Source organism: Aphelocoma coerulescens, chromosome 3 (genome assembly GCF_041296385.1).
Source record: "Aphelocoma coerulescens isolate FSJ_1873_10779 chromosome 3, UR_Acoe_1.0, whole genome shotgun sequence".
Classification (NCBI taxonomy): domain Eukaryota; kingdom Metazoa; phylum Chordata; class Aves; order Passeriformes; family Corvidae; genus Aphelocoma; species Aphelocoma coerulescens.
In genome coordinates, this window is record NC_091016.1 from 63,890,231 (window position 1) to 63,908,370 (window position 18,140).

Sequence of the window (18,140 nt, forward strand, 5' to 3'; positions counted from 1 at the left end):
TGGAAGCTACTGAAATGTTTCTATTTACCATAATAATGCAATTCTGTTACTTTAGGGATTTTCTTCAGTAAACAATCTCAGATGACCAGCATTAAGATGAAGAGCTAAACTATCATAAAGACCACAAACTTATGTCGAATTTGATTCTGTGATTATCTGTAATCTGTGCTCACCTCCCTCTATAGAGTGAATTGCACTCAATAGAAGGGATAATTCTAAAGGAGACAATACAACATAAAGCCTTATCCTGCCATGAACTAAAGTAGCAGCCTTTTTTTCAATTTAGTCAATGAGGCTTAGTATACCCAAAAGAAAGAACCATGCTAAACATTTTCCTACAGTCTGCAAAAGCACAGTACCAAGCATTTTCCTAAATCTGAAATTTAAAAATCCCATTTCTTTACATGACAAAGAGCAGCAACTTTTCTTTGCAATTATTAACACTTGACTATCAAAAGACCCATTCTTAAAGATGACCTTACACGGAAGACAACTAGCTGTCACTTCTTGTCCCTTTTTCTAGTTCAAACTTTACATTCTCCAGGAAGCAGCAGTTCTACTTACTTTACTCGTTTTTTTTTTCCTAGAGGTTTATAGAAGTTCAGCAGGATGGCAGATATATCATTCAAATAAAATGTTACTGAGGAATTCTTTTAATTAAAAGTATTTATGTTTTTAACAGAATAGGAAGTTGGGAAAAGTAATCCTTTAGTTTTGACATTTCTGCTTTCCAGTAATTAACATAATCTGCTAGTAACAGCTCCAAATAAATGCCCAGTGAAAAAAGCAAACCAAAATAAATTAAACACGCAAACAAAAACCCAAATAAAGCACACACACACCCACCACAAAAACCAATACCAAAGCCAAAAGGAAAACAAATGCCCCCCAAGCCCCCAAGGTAAATCAAACAAAAATCTGGAAAAATGTACTTCCGAAGCACATGCTGATCAAAGCTTCACACTCCCTTCTTATGTGTGTGCATCAAATTCATCTATCAATCTTTAAGAAAAAGCAACACATCTCGCTATTTTGTCCTCTGCTGGCTGTTTCTGAGATTCAATCACATCGATTCATTCTCTGTTCTTGCAAAATAAATAGGCTAAGAACCGAGAATGGTGCTTATTTTCAGTGTCTGTTCTCTTAACCAAGACTAACATCAATTGTGCTAACACCTACTTAGGAGCAAAACAAACTGCAACGCATTTAACATCGTCTAGGTGGTGAGGGCAATTACACACACAGAGGACAGAAAAAGTAATCACTTGACCAGTATTTGCTGTATGTATATGCCGCATTTTAAGTTAATGGTTCAGAGCAAAATATGACAGTAAGCCTCACTTTCTTGGCATACTTCAATCTTTTAGAACTAAAATGACTTCACAAAGTAACACACACAACCAGCCAACCAGTAGTAAACACGTGTGTTTGCTGGCTTTAAAACTCTATCTGCCAAACCAACAGCCAACTGATTTCCTTGGCGTAAACTTGACATTTCCAACCTGGGACATTACCCAATACGGGCACTGTAAACCCTTTCCTAAATGATGTAATCACACTGCTGCTGCTATAGTTCTGTTTGACTTGCAGTTTCCATTACAGTAAATCCTTGCTACATATTCCTAGAGGTTTTACAATGTTTTTTCCCCTTTAAAAAAAAAGTTACTCCCCACATTGAAACTTGCCATATAAGACAACAACAGGCATATTTTCCTTACATCTCAAAATAATATGTATATCAAAAAAGGGGGGAAATGGCATTAGTGCTTTTCTGAATATCTACAGTTCCATTCTTAAAATGGTGAGGACACCGATAACATTTGGTTTTGAATTCTGCAAATCAAGAATATAAAAAAAAAATTAAAGGGACAAGTGATTAGCATCCTTTCATCTCTTAGTACTTCTATAGCAAAAAAAAAAAAAACAGACCGAGGCTCAGGCCTCAAATCTTGTCTTGCAGCAAGCAGGCTCAAGGCACTAAGGCAACTGCATGATCAGTACCGAAATGTTCCATTTTAAATAGCTATTGGAATGGCTGTTGTACATATCCATGCAAATATCTTTCATAAAGAATTTACTATGCATTATAGCAACATGATCCTATTTACACAATAAGTTGTTGTTCCAGTCCATCAAATACACAAGGAATTTTAATGCATGCTAAAAAAAAATCAATCAGGAAATGATCATCTGATTAAACAGGCACATCACACCATTCAATTCTTTCAAACATATTCATAAATTCAAGCCTTCAAACTTTGCTGAAAACTTTCAAAACCTATAAGCAAATATTTCAAGTATATGATTTTTAGGGTTAATGAAATTCATCACAAAATAAAATACTGCATGCTAGTATCATGAAAAAGCAACACTACTGGTGGGAAAAAAGCCCTTTATTTTGATTGGTATTCTCAGGTCTTTTTATTTTTAGCAAAAATGACTTTACAAAGCAGCAGAAGGCTTTCCTACAGCCCACAGCACTAAAGCACAAAAACACTTTGAGAGGGCAATCAAACCAAATCCAGAAATAACTGATCACGGCATCATCACCTGCTTGACTGAGGTCCAAAAAGGGTGTGAGGCAAAAAAGAAGTTAAATGAAAAGCAAATTATTGTCTTTATAATCAGATCTTATTACTCAGATAGTACTTCACTCATAGTGAAATTTATTGCAAAATCAAGCCTGAAGTTTTCAGATGCTAGCTATACCTGCATATTAGGATTTTCAATTTTGACATCATATCTTTGTAATTCCAAGTGATATCTATGATATTAGAAACTGAAAGTTAAATCTGAAAGAATATTTTTCTGCTTTCTGGTTTTACATACATTTCCTGGGTAAGAACTGCTAATAGTCCTAAAATTACATTCACCCCATGCAAACCAGGAGAGAGGGTTCACGAGATTATGAGATAGCAGTATTAAGATTTACATGCAAGAACAGCATTTTAAAGTCTTGTTGTGACTTGTGTTTCAATCATGAAGACTAACAACATAGGCACAAGGCCATCTTGCTCCCAGCTTTCCCTTGCCTTCTTCCCCCCTCTCCCACTGAAGGTGAATGGGAAAGAAACAAAATGCCAAATTTCCTAAAAATACAAAAATCTCTAAGGAATTAATTCGCCATATTAATGCATACTGACAAGAGATATGTCAAGTCCACTATCCTACAAATTAAGCATATGACTTTTAGTATCACCTTCCTTCCTCATACCTTCCCCCTTTATATAGGTGTCAAATCAGTCCAAATGCTTTATATACTTATTTGACTCACACTGAGTTAACTGGACATGCCCGTAAAATCTTACAAAATGCTGCAGCACTCTTCAAACTGCTTAGCACTTTGTCTCAAGAGGCTTCACATGACAAATCTGTATCTCTGTTGTCAACTGTCAGAGAAGAAAGTGAAAATCTCAGGTTACCATTACCTTTATCACAATTTACCTGCCTTTCCTATATGGCTATTTATATATCTAGACCCCTTTATCTATCTTTAGCTATATTAGTGCAAAGAGATTGCCTGGATTTCAAACTGTGCGCCTTATGTAAGGCTCAGTGTGTTGTGCTGGGGCTCAAACACTTAGGAGATCTGCTTTCTCTCTTCAGTCCTTTGCAGTCATGTCACAGAACATATCCCATACCTTCCATAATCACTTCAACATCCTGCAATTTCCACAAAGAATTTTAAGAAAATCTGGCAGTTTATTTGCACCTTCATGTTTGGTACCAAGCATGCCTAGACCAAACAGCAGTTGTAAGAGAATGTCTGCAGCACTTCATAGATACCCCTTTTACAACTGCTTAGCAGGCTATGCTTGACACCCATGCTGCAGATACACAGGCTGAATGCACCTGATAACATTTCATTTTTTTCATCCTCTTTCATCTTTCACTGCTTATGCCAGCAGCCTCACTTCCTGTGAGAGAGCTCTTCCACCTCTGGGCTGCAGGCTGGAACACACTACTCTCTGCTGCAATATGACATAGACCAGCTAAGTACATCTTATTAGCTTATCTTCAATTATCTTCAATTCTACCACTTCCATTAATTTTAGCTCAATCTTTAGGGTTTTGTTTTTCATCTTTATTTCTTCATTTGCAGCATCCTGCAGCAGAGCCTGCAAGTTGAAATCTGTCAAGTCCCATAGTTCTAACCTCAAGCCACAACACTTGCTGACAAAGAGCCAGACTTAACATTTCAAGGTCTTCTTCAAAATTCAAAAATCTTCACAGTTTAACAAAAAGCCTTCTTGTTTCATCCAAGGAAACAGAGCTGACACCCTCAGCTATCTTTGGGCAACAGCAAACTATAACTTAAAATAAGAACAACCTCTCCCATTGATGCTTCCCACCCTTCCTACAGTGTGGCACTTCCACCCTCATAATCCATCTACTCAATGCTATCTCTGCACAATACTTAAATCTGAGCACGGTACGTGTTTAAGGCCCAGTATTTTTTAACCAATCGAGTTTCTGTAAGTGCCTTGCGCTTTTGATAAATTCAGTGTGACACTGTAAAGCAGTCCAATTTCCAGAAAGTGCTGAGATTCATCTTCTGAAACTTCTGGCAATATTATATATTTTATGTATCTATGATATCTAAAGTAGATACGTGCTACACAGTTTTAACAAGCATAGCTAGGCTCTCCTTATTTAATATTCATGTCACAGGAGTAAAAATCCAGCCAGGAATCAAACTGTGGCATCCTGTGCCAAAGACAACTTACCACTCAGCTGGTAAGTTGGCAATTCAATTTACAAACCTGCATTCCTGCATTTTAATCCTTTGTAGAAAGGTGGTAATATATGAGCAATATGAAAAGAACTGGATTCAGATCATTAGAGGTTCACAAACCAAACACACGAAGCTTTGGAGGCTGTCCAAAACAAAATCATGCCTAGGTGGTGATGTCCGTTCAATAAAAATTCAATGTCATAATTATCCTGTCCCTTTTTCCCCAAAGAGCTCTGGTGCTCGGGCCGGCGCTGCCGCTCAGCCACTTAGAGCAGCGCTGCGAGGAGACGGATGGGGCCGGCAGCCAATGGCGCTGCCAGGTCACTGCCTGCTGACGGGTAATTTACAATTACCAAGCAATTAGCAAATGCACTGCAAATTCAACACTCATCTCCGCGTAACACAGAATAACTCATTTTTAAATTAAAAATGTGTTTTAATAACTTCACTTTGGCTACAGCTACACGGAGAAAAATAAAGCCTCCTTTATTCAATTTCTCCTCCCTTTTGCAACTGACAAAATGCTATGCTGTCTGAATCTAGCAACCAAATATATTGTTTGGCATTTCTAAACGAAACAATCTCTTCCTTACCAGTAAGTATCTATTTAACAATGAAAAGAATAAAAATTAAGACTTCTGCTAATGATACTAGAATATATTTGAAACTGTTATTTAATTAACTGCCTGATTAACATCTTGTCCTGCTGGATAGGTGATAACAAGAATTGGCCAGGCACCTATCCGCCAGGAGTCCAAAATTTTATTTTCTTTTCTATATTTAACAATAAATGACATAAAAAAAACCTAATCTCTGACTGGTCAGTTGCATAAAACAAATGTTCTTTCCCATAAATGATCAAGTTACTGTTATGCTCACGAGGCGGTGTAGAGCACTCACTGCCTACACTCACATCCCTAATTAAAAAAAAAAATTAGCAAAACATTAACTTCTTAACCTCGGTTTATCTCTCCCTCTTGAAACCTGCTGTATTTTCCTTAGTATATGGCATGCATATTGAGATTGACCTTCTTAAAAAGGGTAGGAAAATCGCTGAGACAAGAGGTCTCTCTATCAGCAGTGAAATCCAAGTAGATAAAAAGGAGATTCTTACCTTTCTATATACTCTGATATATTAAAAAAAAAAATCCTGACTTTAAAGAGATGGTAAAAGAAAAAAAAAACATAGGAAAAGCTACAGACTCCTATCAGAATGAGGGGAAAAAAGAAAACCAACCACCACCACAACAAACAGCTGATAGAAATACGTAACACTTTTGTATGCGCTGGACTACAGTAGCCTTGATGTACTGATGTCAGCTCTAGGTTTTCATCTTACATTTAAATGTAAGCCAGAGAGAAAGAGAACATAAAAACCACCAAAAAAAACCAAAAACAAAATAGCAACAACAGCAAAGAAAAGAACCAAAAAAATATGCAAGGCTAAGTGGTGTCGACTGGAAAAAAAAGAAAATTCATGGCATTTGACATACTTCTCTCTCTCCAGAAAGATACCAGCAAAAACTAAATCCTTTTCAAACTGTAAGGGATTTCACAAAACAATCACACTGTGAACATAATTTATTTAGTTTTAAAACAGTCTTTCATCCTCCTTCTGCACAAGAAATCCTTATTTCTGGGGTTTTTCTCTTGCACCCTCTGTATTACCGCAGTATCAGAAGGGAAGAGAAAGAGAGGAGGGAAACCAAAGCAACCCAGAAAAATCCTCCACAAACCTGTTGCTGTGGATACTGCATTCCTCCCATGGCTGCTGGGGCTCGGCCCTGCATTCCCACGGGATAGCGCTGGGGGCCGGGAGGGCCGTAGGACTGCCCGGGGTAGGGGCTGCTCTGCTGTGCCTGAGAGTGAGGGTTATTGCCCATGCCGTACAGCTGCGGCCTCTTCATCACCATCGGATCCATCGGACTGCCCTGTTGGCAAATACAAGCAAAGGAATATTTAAGACATGCAAAGAAAAAGGTCAGAATCGTCATGCTCACTGCGGGGAAATTAGACACGTGTTTTCTCAATGCTTTATACATCAAATATTGACTTGACATACAAACTGGCAAAGTACCATACCCTGGTTCTCTGATTAATTAGATGAGGTTCTGAATAGTGAGTTTGGGACTTCTATTCCATCTAAAACAATGAAAAAAAAAATTTTTACACTAAAACTTGAGGCTGTTTGTTAGGCTCTCTATACAGACAGAAAGCAGAAAAACTGCCTAAAAAATTTCAGCTTAAGAAATAATTAAATGTACTGCTGCAAACTGATTAGCATCACTGATATTAACGTTAAAACAAAAATAAAATAAAGCCATAAAAATGTATAAAGAGAGACACAAACAGTGGACAAGCCACTTAGCCTTGAGAAAATGTCTGTTCTCCTACATTGAAAAAAAAAGAGAAAGTGGAAAGAAAAGAAAGTTTCCAAGAAGTGCAATGCATACAGAACACTGTATTTCAGCATTTTCCTATTGCTAGCGTGCACACTAATAAGTTTCCAGATCAAAAAGCAAGTCATAACCCACATTTTACATGAAAGTATATTTGCCTCCTTAATAGACCTCAGAAAATCAAACTGCAACCAGTGATGGAGGGGGAAGGGAGGTAAGGGAGGGAAGTTTTATTTTTAGACTTTTTGGCAGCACTTACCAATCCCTGTAACAGTTTCAGGACAGGTGTCAACCATTGTGTAGTATTACTCTCATGTTTTATTACTGAGGACAAACTGAACCAGAAAAAATACCATACTTCATCAAGTGCAGCCCTGTATTGTTAATATGACATCCATGTTTTAATTCCTGAGTGCTAGTTAGATTCATGGAAGAATGGGGGGGGGGGAGGAACTTTCAAAAAGCCTATCACAATCATGTCTTCATAAAAGTGAAACATACGCCCCTTCTATTCCCCCCCCCCCAAAAGACCTATTAATTCACCCAGCCAGCCCACCCTCCCCCCAACAGGAGCAGGATTCCCTCCTGCAGCACATTTTGTACATGTTTTCCTGCAGCATACTGCTGGCCCAGTTTCCTTTTAAAACCTCCTATGCAATACAGCTTCTTCAAGTCCTTTCTGGCTATTACATTCTGATGTAATAGTTATTATGACAATAACTAACATTTCCCACTCCCATCCATGTTTCTTCTCATCACTGATGTTTGTACTACTAACACACTACTTTTTTTGTTCCTATCCAAAATATGTCCTTTCCAAAGTCGTCACTGCTTAATGAACTATTATTCTTTCCTTACTGCAAATAAAATCCATCAAACCTCATTTTTTTTCACTCTTTTTTTTTCGCTTTCTCCACTACTACCAATACCAATTTTCCAGGAATGTCCCCCAAAACTAATACAGTATTCTGAATATGGGCACACTACACCTGAGAAGATGGAAATGATAACCTCCTCCTCACATGACATCTCCATTCACTTCAGAAGAGGACCACCATTTTTTTGCTACCATAGCAAATTGCACATTCACTTCTAATTTTGGGTATTACTCAGCTATTTTCCCTTTATTATTTGCCTGCTCCGTGGCCAGATTAGAAGTTTCTATTTTTTGCCACTAAATGTCCCTGGGTAATTTACTATTTATATTTCATACTGTTCAAAATCAATGGTTCCTCAACCACTTCAGATCACCTGATCCACAACAACATTCTCAATTTTTTCTTTTTTTAGGCCATCATGCATTCTTCATCACAGTTTCAATTAAAAACACAAAGGCTAAGCAGATGAACTATAGATTCCTTCTTACAGTGTCCCAGGGGACAACTTACATTTCCTCCTATAGACCACAATACTTCATCTATGTTTATTTCTGTGTTTTAATGTTCATTCTGTGCATCACCCGTCATATTCATCTTCTCAAATATAAATCCTTGTTCAAAGCGAGTCTTGAATTTCCTCCATGAGATTCCCATGAAGCCAAACAGCACTGCTCATTGCCACCATCTTCTCTTTCAGGGTGTAATTTCCAGGTCTCCATCTCCAATAACAACATTTACTCAAATTCAAGTTTAATTAATTCTGAGTGTAGTATTTTCTTTTCTGCATCCAATTCTTAAATGTAAACAATGCAGATAGCTACACAGCTAAAAGAGTATGACATTTTCCATTATTAAGACTACTTTCAGGTGCATATAAACTTTGCCAAATTTCAAGCATTTAGGCTGAAATTTTCCAGGGCATATGTATGCTTGAGGCTGAAATTCTCTGGAAAACTCAGCAGAAAACATTCAGCTATGTCTTAGAATGAGGTCACAGAAAAATACATGGTTTATGTTCTCACATAAAACACTTGAAAATACCTCTTGAATACCATGCTTTGAGGCAGAGAATTTTCATTTCCCAGGGTGACACTGGACATTTGTGAAAGGCAAGGCATGTGCCCGTGTCAGAGAGAGCACCTGAATGTCACCAGCCTGAGAGCAAAGGAGGAATAAACAGGAGCACATGAGGGACAGGGCAAGGCTTCTTCGGAGTTACAAAGTGTATGGAGGCTGCCTCAAATGTGCCAGGCACAGAAAGAGGGACAAGGAGTTAAAAAAGCAATGGAGATAGAAGCGAGGCAGAAAGAGTTGAAGGGGAGAGGAGGAAACAAGGTCAGGAGGTGACATGGATACAGGCCAAAGAGTCTGTCCTCTGGACTAGTGACCTCCAAGCAGCGGAGCTTCTGTGCGTGTGTTGGGAGCGTGAGCCTCAGTGCCAGTGCATCCTTCCTTCCCTTCCTTCTCACCAACCTGCCATCATTGCACTTCTCTGTGTTCTCTCCAGTGAGCTGCTCCTCTTTCCCTCAGGTGATATCCCTCCAATATCCCTCCAATTCAGAAAGGTGGAGGGATGAAGAGCCTCAGCTACTGCTGTAAATGCAGTCACCAGAGGCTGCAGTGTCTCGCACAACACTGGAATCGAGGGAGATGTGGTCACTGGGTAGCAAGGGACCTGGAGATGCTTAGAACTTACTGTGAACACTGCAAGTCAAGCACCTGGACCAAGGACTGGAGATACTTGAATATGAGAGAGCTAGACTGAGAGAGAGCAGTAACTGTGCCTGGGAAAATTACTGGGACAAGCCACAGGGACCCACCCTAGCTGTCAGTGCTGCCTGTTTCTCCTGCCTCCAAAGCTCTCAGGGAAAAAACAGTAGAGTGCTCTATGATCTCTAGGGTTGGAGAAGACGGACTGAGTGAGGAAACATTTCTCAGCCTACACACTGGTCAGTCCTTATGGGGGGTGGCAAGTCACCACTGCTATTCCTGACTCCCTTCAGATTATATTCCAAAAGAAATCTACCAGTTACTCAGTGGCTGTCATCATATTTCTGCAAGGCAAAACAAAACCAAAGAGCCAGCTCTTCCCCAGGGTTAAGAAACAGTATTGCACAAGTTGAGAGTTCTTGGAATTAAGTTTGCCCTTGCAACATTTAACGTGTGTCCTTCACAGAAGTGTGGCTGTGTCTTTAAACACACAGCCACACTTCAACCCACACAGGCAGCGGATGTCCTGCTCCAGGTGTTCACCCAGCACAGGGCAGTGAAGGGGCTACTGTGAGCTACTGGAGCAAGGGCTTCACTTATCATACAGAATAGGGAATGAAGCAGACAATTGTCTTGCCATTTAAAGAAGCTGTGTGCTGCTCAAGCAGAAATGGACTCTACCTCTGCATCTGCCACAGTTTTTCACTAAACCAAAAAAATTTCAAAAGTTACCAACTGAATGCATCTTGAATTGAAATCATGGGGCTTAAATTGCAGGAAATGCTGCGCATCTACAACTGCAACTACTTTTGAATTTGATTATAGATGTGCTCTGAAAGTGTTTCCACAAACTGCGTGTTTCAAAAAATTTAATCTACAGCCATCAAAACCAGACCAAACTTCCTACAACAATGCCTCAGCTTCCCTGCTGCAAAAAATGAAAAAAATGGGAAAAAATTTCCAATCCCAAAAATGAACATAAAAGCCCCATCATTTCTTCAACACAGAACCAATTTTAGAATTTAGTATGTTCATGATCAATACCACTGAAAACTCTCTAACAAAAAGACAAATTTTGTCTTCAAAACAGTGTATGGTGAGAAAGACGGTGAGCCATACACTTAACAGAAAGAAGAGCTGCTCATCAAGTACTGTGTCCCCCTTACAGTGAAGGTAAAAATTTCAATGTAACTTTTTCCAGCTTCAATGCATGCACAGTTTTTAGCTTTATCATTCTTGTAGACTTCCTGGTGTCATTCTTATAGCAAGATTTTCTCTCATCCGTGACATTTTGAAAACTTATTAGATGGAGTTGTTAATTGAGACATACACATTATAATCTTATCTGAAGGTTCCTTTAACATTTATTAAGTTCCAATATTTTCTATAACATCGGTTCCAATAGTTTTCAAAGACAAGTCTTCAGTGACAGGATGATTATGAGAAGTATCAACCGCTTTCTGCTGTAGGGATCATAACGCAACCCCTCCACAGCTGCTCTCTTACCAAAAATGACAGCATTGCTCTACCTGAATCACATTCCTCTAAAAACCAGCATCCATGTTTGACTACAAATGGATGACTTGTGTATTTTCACATCTTCCATGCCTTTACTTAATTCTACTACATGCTGTAGTGTGAAGTTTTAATTACTTATTAAACTTTATTTTAGTGTCACTGTAGTAATCAATATCCATTAGTTTCTTTTCCCGCCTTTACAGAACAGTCCAATTTTTCTCTAGTGCTATTTTACTCCTAATACACACATTACCATTTTGCCAGTTTATCTAGTGTTTGCTCATGCTGTTTTTTACTGCCATACTACTCTTCCAGGCAAGCCTAGATGGATTCTGCCTTTTGCTTCTGATACCTCACCTCCTCTTCAACTTGCTGCATTTCATTTAAACTTTGTGTAGATCTGCAGGTCCTCAAAATACCTCAGTCTTCTTCTTTGTTCCAGTACACAGAAGTATTATAATTTATAACCCCTTTATTATAGTTCCTATCTCGTTTCAGTATCAGATTCATTTGCACACGTACTATCTTTGTGAGAACAGAGCATTTCATAAGACTTCTTGCCTATTACGTGCCTTGTGAGCACATTAAAACACCCAGTGGAAGATTTGCTTACGATTTCAACAGGGCCAAGGTTTCATTCCCAGTCTTTAGACTGACAATACAGCCATTAAGGTAGGACACTGAAAAGCCTACACTACTTACAAATAATCACTGACAACCTTTTTCTCTTACCTGCTCCTTTTTTCAATGTTTTGTATAAAAGAATACATAAACTCGACATTCCTGCTATAGGCAGAAGTGAAAAAATTAATATTCTACACCCACTTGTAAACTTAGTACCACCACCACCACTTCTGCGCTTTTCCCATCCAAAACAATCAAATAAATCACCTCACCCTGAAGTACCTGGAGATTCAATTTCACCTTTTCTAAAGTGAGAGAAAAATACACTACCATTTTCTTTTGTCATTTAGCCAGTGTTTTCCCAGTTACCTCATCTATACTCAGATCTGAGGCAGCTTGCACAAAAGAGTAACTTGAGAAGCAGTCTGACCAAAATCAGCTCTTACTTGTAAGGCATTACTAATGTTACGCACACATTATATATATATATCCACTATTAAGTTATCAATTAGTGTTTCACTGCTAACAACAAAATGTTTATTTGAATGATGTTTATGAATATGAACAACACCAGTCACTAACATGTCCATTTAAAGATGCCACAAAGACCCCCAACACTGAAATCTCAAGCCAGGGAGGAGTGGGAGACACTTTAGTAAGGTCACAATGGAATTTAGATATGAATCCCATTCAGGTAGTGCTCTTTTCTACAAGGCAAACAGAGCAATTCACTAGAAGACAAGAGTATTTACATGAGAGATGTAACTACTTCTCAAGTTAAAGTGTGCTTTTTTGTTTGTTTAAACAAAAAAAAATGAAAAGAGGCATTGGTTTGGCTGATAACAGCAAATGCTGCGATTTAAAGTGCCTACAAGGCACAGAGCACCCCAAGTAATGCTCCACCATTTGTGCCTATAACAAAACAACATGAACTCAACACTCCCAAGTAGGCTTCCCCTCAAACTCCTAGAGCTATGAATACAATAACTCTTTGTTTATTGATTAATCTGCAGCCAAAGCTTTTGTCTCCATATTAAAAAAAAAAAAAAGAAAACCCATCTCTGTATAAAAACCAAAGCCTTGAAACCTCATAATAAATAAAGACAGCTGACAATCAGTTACCAACATTCCAAGAAAGATGGGCATGAAGCTCTCAACTCTAGGTCAGACACCAAGTCACAAATTTATCGCTACAGATAATCACGAGTATTCACTATAATACAATGACACAGCTGGCATGAGGATGGAACTGCAGAAAAGATAATCCATTCCTAGATAATGTCATCATTTGTATGAACATGTACAAGGACGCCTCAGCCAACGTTTTTACGTGACAAAAGTGGGAGTATCAAAACAACTCTGGTTACGTGTATTTCAATATCCATTTAAGAAAGCTGCAAGCAACTACTAAAAAAGTATGAATGTACAGCACTAAATTCTGACATTAACAATAAAGTCTGAGCGGTGACTGGCAAATATACTTCTTATTTTTTTGAAAAAGGAAATCTACTATCTGTTTTACTAAAATTTTAATTAAAAAAGGCGGTTGCACAAACACAGTAAGTAGTAAGCAAAACCAAAAAGCTGAGTTCAACATAAGCCTATGATAGAAGACAATCCAGTAAATGAAGAAGCATACACTAGCAGAGATTTCACATAAATAACCATTTTCCTGTTCTTAAAAGCTCTGCATACTGTCTGATTTCAGCTGCAGGGCAACATCAGAAAGATTATTTCCCACTCAAAACAGAAAGTAAGTAATTAACAAGGGGAAAGAAAGGAAAAAAATCAAAGCTATGCCCCACAAAGAATCAACTACTACTATTTACAAATAATTTATAAAAGCAACTGTTTTTGCAGGGTGAGGGAGAAGGATATACTGTTTTTCAGTCTTCTGAGTGCTCTTTAACACGCAAAACCTGAAAACTGTAAGGCCCATGAATCAGCCATTCTCTATTTATTATTTTGCATACAGATAAAACTAAACAACCACTGAAAGAACAAATCACAACAAACATAGCAAAGAAATCTGTTTTTAATGAAGTGTACATAACTAACCTCTTCAGTTGCCACTACAAGTGCATGCAAAGGTTAAGAAAACATCAAGAAGCAATTATACACATTAACACAGCTGATGGCCAAAACAATCCTAGGTTTCTGACAAGTTCATGTGGATATACAGCTCAGAACCGCTGCCCCTCAAATTGCCTTTGTCATTGCCAGCTGTTGACAGCTAATAGGTTACTCTGAAGTTAGCTTAATGTGTGTCATCTGTCCTCATCACACCTGAACATTCAGCGTTCTCCTGTAACCCACTTTCCTAATATCAAACTTCTTCCAGGAAGTACTTAGGAATTATAGTCCTATCTTTAGATTTGTCTTCTCCAACTTGGATGCCCCTACAAAGAAGACCACTTTTCTTTAGGCATGCAGAAGCTTTACTCCCCTCCTCAACAAGTTTGCAGCAATTTCTAGTGCAAGAGAATTCAGAGGTTCTTTAAAACGTCTTCTAGCAAACCAATCTGCAACTATACAACAGGTCACTCATTCCAGCTGCTTCTCCTATGTGCTGCCAGATTGTGACCATGCTTTAACTACTTCCATCCACAGTCCAGCATCTGAACTTATAACTGTGTTGAATGGTTTTTCACCAATACAACAGCTTTGGCACTGGAGCATGGGCAGACATGGGCAGAGCTCTCAGTCTGGCATTTCTACTGTCAAAATAGCAAGCCCCAGCAGGAGAGCAAGGCAGCTAGCAAGGGAAAATAGTAATCTAAAGTTCTCAGGCTAGATTTACCAGTGGATGCCTCAAAGCTTTAAGGTCTCCTCAGTAGCCAAGGCTATGGCTTAACAAGGAAGAGAAAATCCATTCACAAACCCAGAAAACCAAGTTAAAAAAAGAAAAGCCCCACCCAGAATACCAGTTACTTCTATTTTGTCTGGCAATGAAGTTCTCAGCTTCCTAGACAAGTAAACACCTTCACTCACTGTGCATGGCTGCCATCTGGAACTCGGAAAAAAAATTCCCTTACCTACTTTGTACAGCTCTTACACAAACACGGCGTTAGAGGGACAGAAAAGGATGTACTAAAAATAGTGTCCGTCAGCCAAGGAATAGAGCACTGCCCTGAGTGGAACGAGGGGAGCTCTGCAGGAAGGCTCCCTGCAGAGAAGTATTGCAGTAAGAGGGAGAAAATGCACAACGTCCTAAATATACGTGATGGTGGGGAGAGATGTAAATGGAAAAAATCCCACATTCACTTTAAATTTTAAAGAAAAATCTTCCTCAACCTAATATGCCAGTGGATCTGAATACACTTTTTCAACTACTTGGATTTACTTACAGAAATGAAATTATAAGTTAGACGTATTTAATTGCTGGAGAGAACACTAGCTGAGAAAGTGACATTGTGGACACTAGGGACGACAGCGTACCCACAAAAAGGTATAACCAATCACATCTAGGTCACAAGCCAAAAGTACATACAGTTAGCTGCAGATTTTTTCCACTCCAAGAGATATATATAGTTCTATATTAACACACACACACACACAAAGGTATGCTGGTCATATATCCTCAGCATTTATGGCAAATTATTAATCAAGTCCCACCTGAAACAATTTGTTAAATTGATTTTAATCACTGGGCCTCTCATGTGAAGCTTTGTATAATCAGCATTTCATTTACAAAATTAATTGCCTGATTGATTCTCAAGAGGCAGTAGCTGTCATTACACTGCTGTCATAACTTTTGAGTAGGGGTGTCACAACACTGAATTCTGACAGTATGAAGAGCACTGCTATTTAAAAAATGAGGGCGGGGAGGTAGGGGGGAAACAAATACAATGATTTCACAGAATTGCTCTTTAGCCCGATAGAATGTTAAAACCATTTCCCAGCAGTTTCAGCCAGCCTCCCCGTTTTCCATTCATTGAATAATGCGCTACTCAGCTATTCAGTATCTTTTCTTAGAGGCAGGTTCATTTAATTCAATTTTATCATAGTTGTGGTTGCATAAAATGAGTTTGTTGTTGAATATACAAAAGATTTAATCACAGGCCGCTCTTAAGGTTATTTGTAGAGCAGAGTTTGACTTTTAAACACATGGAACTTTCTTCCACATCCAAAACCGTCTGGAATGCCATTTTCAATTAGAATTTTTTGGTTTTTTTGCTGTTGTTTCTAAACAAAGCAAAGCAAACCATAACTTTACAGAACTTATCAGGAGCTCCTTTAGAAAGCTTTTTTTCCTCCCCTTGTATTTTAAGCTGTGTATGAGCCTCGGAGCCCTGCCAGAGTTGGAGCAAAGCTCCTATCTTTGCTGTAGGTACTCCTATGCCCCATCGCTACTATATTCTTGGAAAAGACCGGTGCTCCAGAGAGGCGGTGCAGGCCAGCGGTTAGGGCACTGAGTCATAAGACAGGGCTTCTATTCCTGGCTCAGCAGCTGACCTGATATGCAAACATGAGCACAACACTTCACCTTCCTATGACTGGGTTTTCACTCTCATAACAGCAAGTATTATATACACTTTTAACAGGGAAAGAGACATGAAGACTTTGGGGAGATGGATGTCAGTTATTAGCAACAAGAAAGAGGACTAGCAGTCAGGAAGAGTAGGCTAAGGGAGGAAAACCCCCCAAACCTCTACAGAGTTTGAAAAAAGGAGAAATTGCATCAACAGGCTGCAACGAGGTACTCTAAACATTCAGAATTCTATGTTCCAAAGGAAAAAGGCCCCTGGAACATCTTAAAAAGGAGGGGGGGAAAAAAAGCTCAAAAATAAGCCCCTCAACTGCTCAAATTCAACCTTATACACTAGATTTCATCAAGTGGTCGTGAATGAAGCAAATGTAAAATTTCTAGGCCGTGTTCTGAGATTACACTAATACCAAAAAAACGCGAATGACAACTCTTCAAAAATCACATTATACTTACTGCTGGTATTTGTAACTGACCTCACCAGAATGCAATTCCAGAATAAATCAGGTAACATTAGAATCTAGCAGATACTCTAGATAATACAGTCACTCTTTTCTTCCTACGCTCCAATTCTTAGTCTCATCCCTAACTGCTGTCAAATATTATTTTCCATTCCTCTCTGCAAAATGCTCTGCCACTTGAGTGGCTTTATGCAATTTTCTTCCCTTTTTGCAGGTGTCTGAGTTCATGATAAATAAAATTGGGGAAGAGGGGAGACATGGACAGGGGGACACCAAAACAAACATCATTTACAAAATTGATAGGTTACTGAAATAAAAATGCATAAAAGGATAAAGAATGGAAAACTTCACCAGACAAACAAAAGCAAATGGTTGTTTTCTTTTTCCATAGTCATAACATGATATTTCAGCTAAGGGAGGTTCAGAAAGTTCTGTCCACACTGAGAAATAGCTGCCAGAGTTTTAAGTTATATCCTTCTGACACACCAGCAAGAGTTCAGAAAAAGGAAATAATCAGTCACCCTACTCACAACATGGCATAGCAGACTGGGACCCTAAAAAACAGTGTAAAGCACTGATTTTCTGTATTTGTTGGTTTCTAGCTTCAGAGCAGGTAACTTACTCATTAATCTAGCATGCTCTCTTTGCAAGCCTAACTTTTTTTTTTTTAATAGGTAAAAAATGGTCTTAATTAAAAAAAAAGAAAACAGGGGAAAGCCCCTAGCTAGAGCCAATATATGCAGAATTCCTAAAAGGATATATTTAGCATCAGGATAATTGGAAAGCAAACTTAGCTCTATAACAGAAGCCTTGTCGCTTCTTCAACTGCCAAGAAACTTCTCTTGTAACGTATTTTCTATATTAAAACTGCTTCTTGTAGAGACTGAAAAAACTTGGTTGGAAATAGTGCAAAAATTTAAGTTACCTGGGAACTCACCAGTTCATCTCTTTTTACCATAATTCCATAATGATCTCTGTATCACACTGGTTGAACATCACAAAGATCCAGTGTCCCACTTAGAGACATACCAGCAACATCAGCTCAGTCCAAGGGTTAACTACAAACAGATAATGAATCTGGAGCTACACACCCATATTGTGGAGCTGGAGCAATAGAATTTTAGTGAGTACCTGCCTGTGATTATTTTGCATTTATAATGTCCATTCTCATCAACACAGACACTGTCAGCAGCATGGAACTAAGTTCCTAGGCAGGAGCAAAACAAACAAAAATTCACCAGCAACAGGTGATTTAAAGCACCAGAAAATGGAGAGGTGCCAGTAGTTAAAAAAAAAATTAAAATCAATCACCAGAACAAACTACAGTTA

At 38.5% G+C, this 18,140-nt stretch overlaps 1 protein-coding gene across 8 annotated transcripts in view; it reads right to left on the minus strand.

Moving 5' to 3' along the window:
- Window positions 1–18,140, minus strand: part of ARID1B (AT-rich interaction domain 1B) — a 327,784-nt gene that overhangs the window by 288,563 nt on the left and 21,081 nt on the right. For all 8 annotated transcript variants that reach the window (XM_069010621.1, XM_069010620.1, XM_069010615.1 and 5 more), the window contains exon 2: window positions 6,472–6,666. In XM_069010621.1, the coding sequence (XP_068866722.1) occupies window positions 6,472–6,666 (195 nt within the window). The remainder of the gene's footprint in view (window positions 1–6,471; window positions 6,667–18,140) is intronic.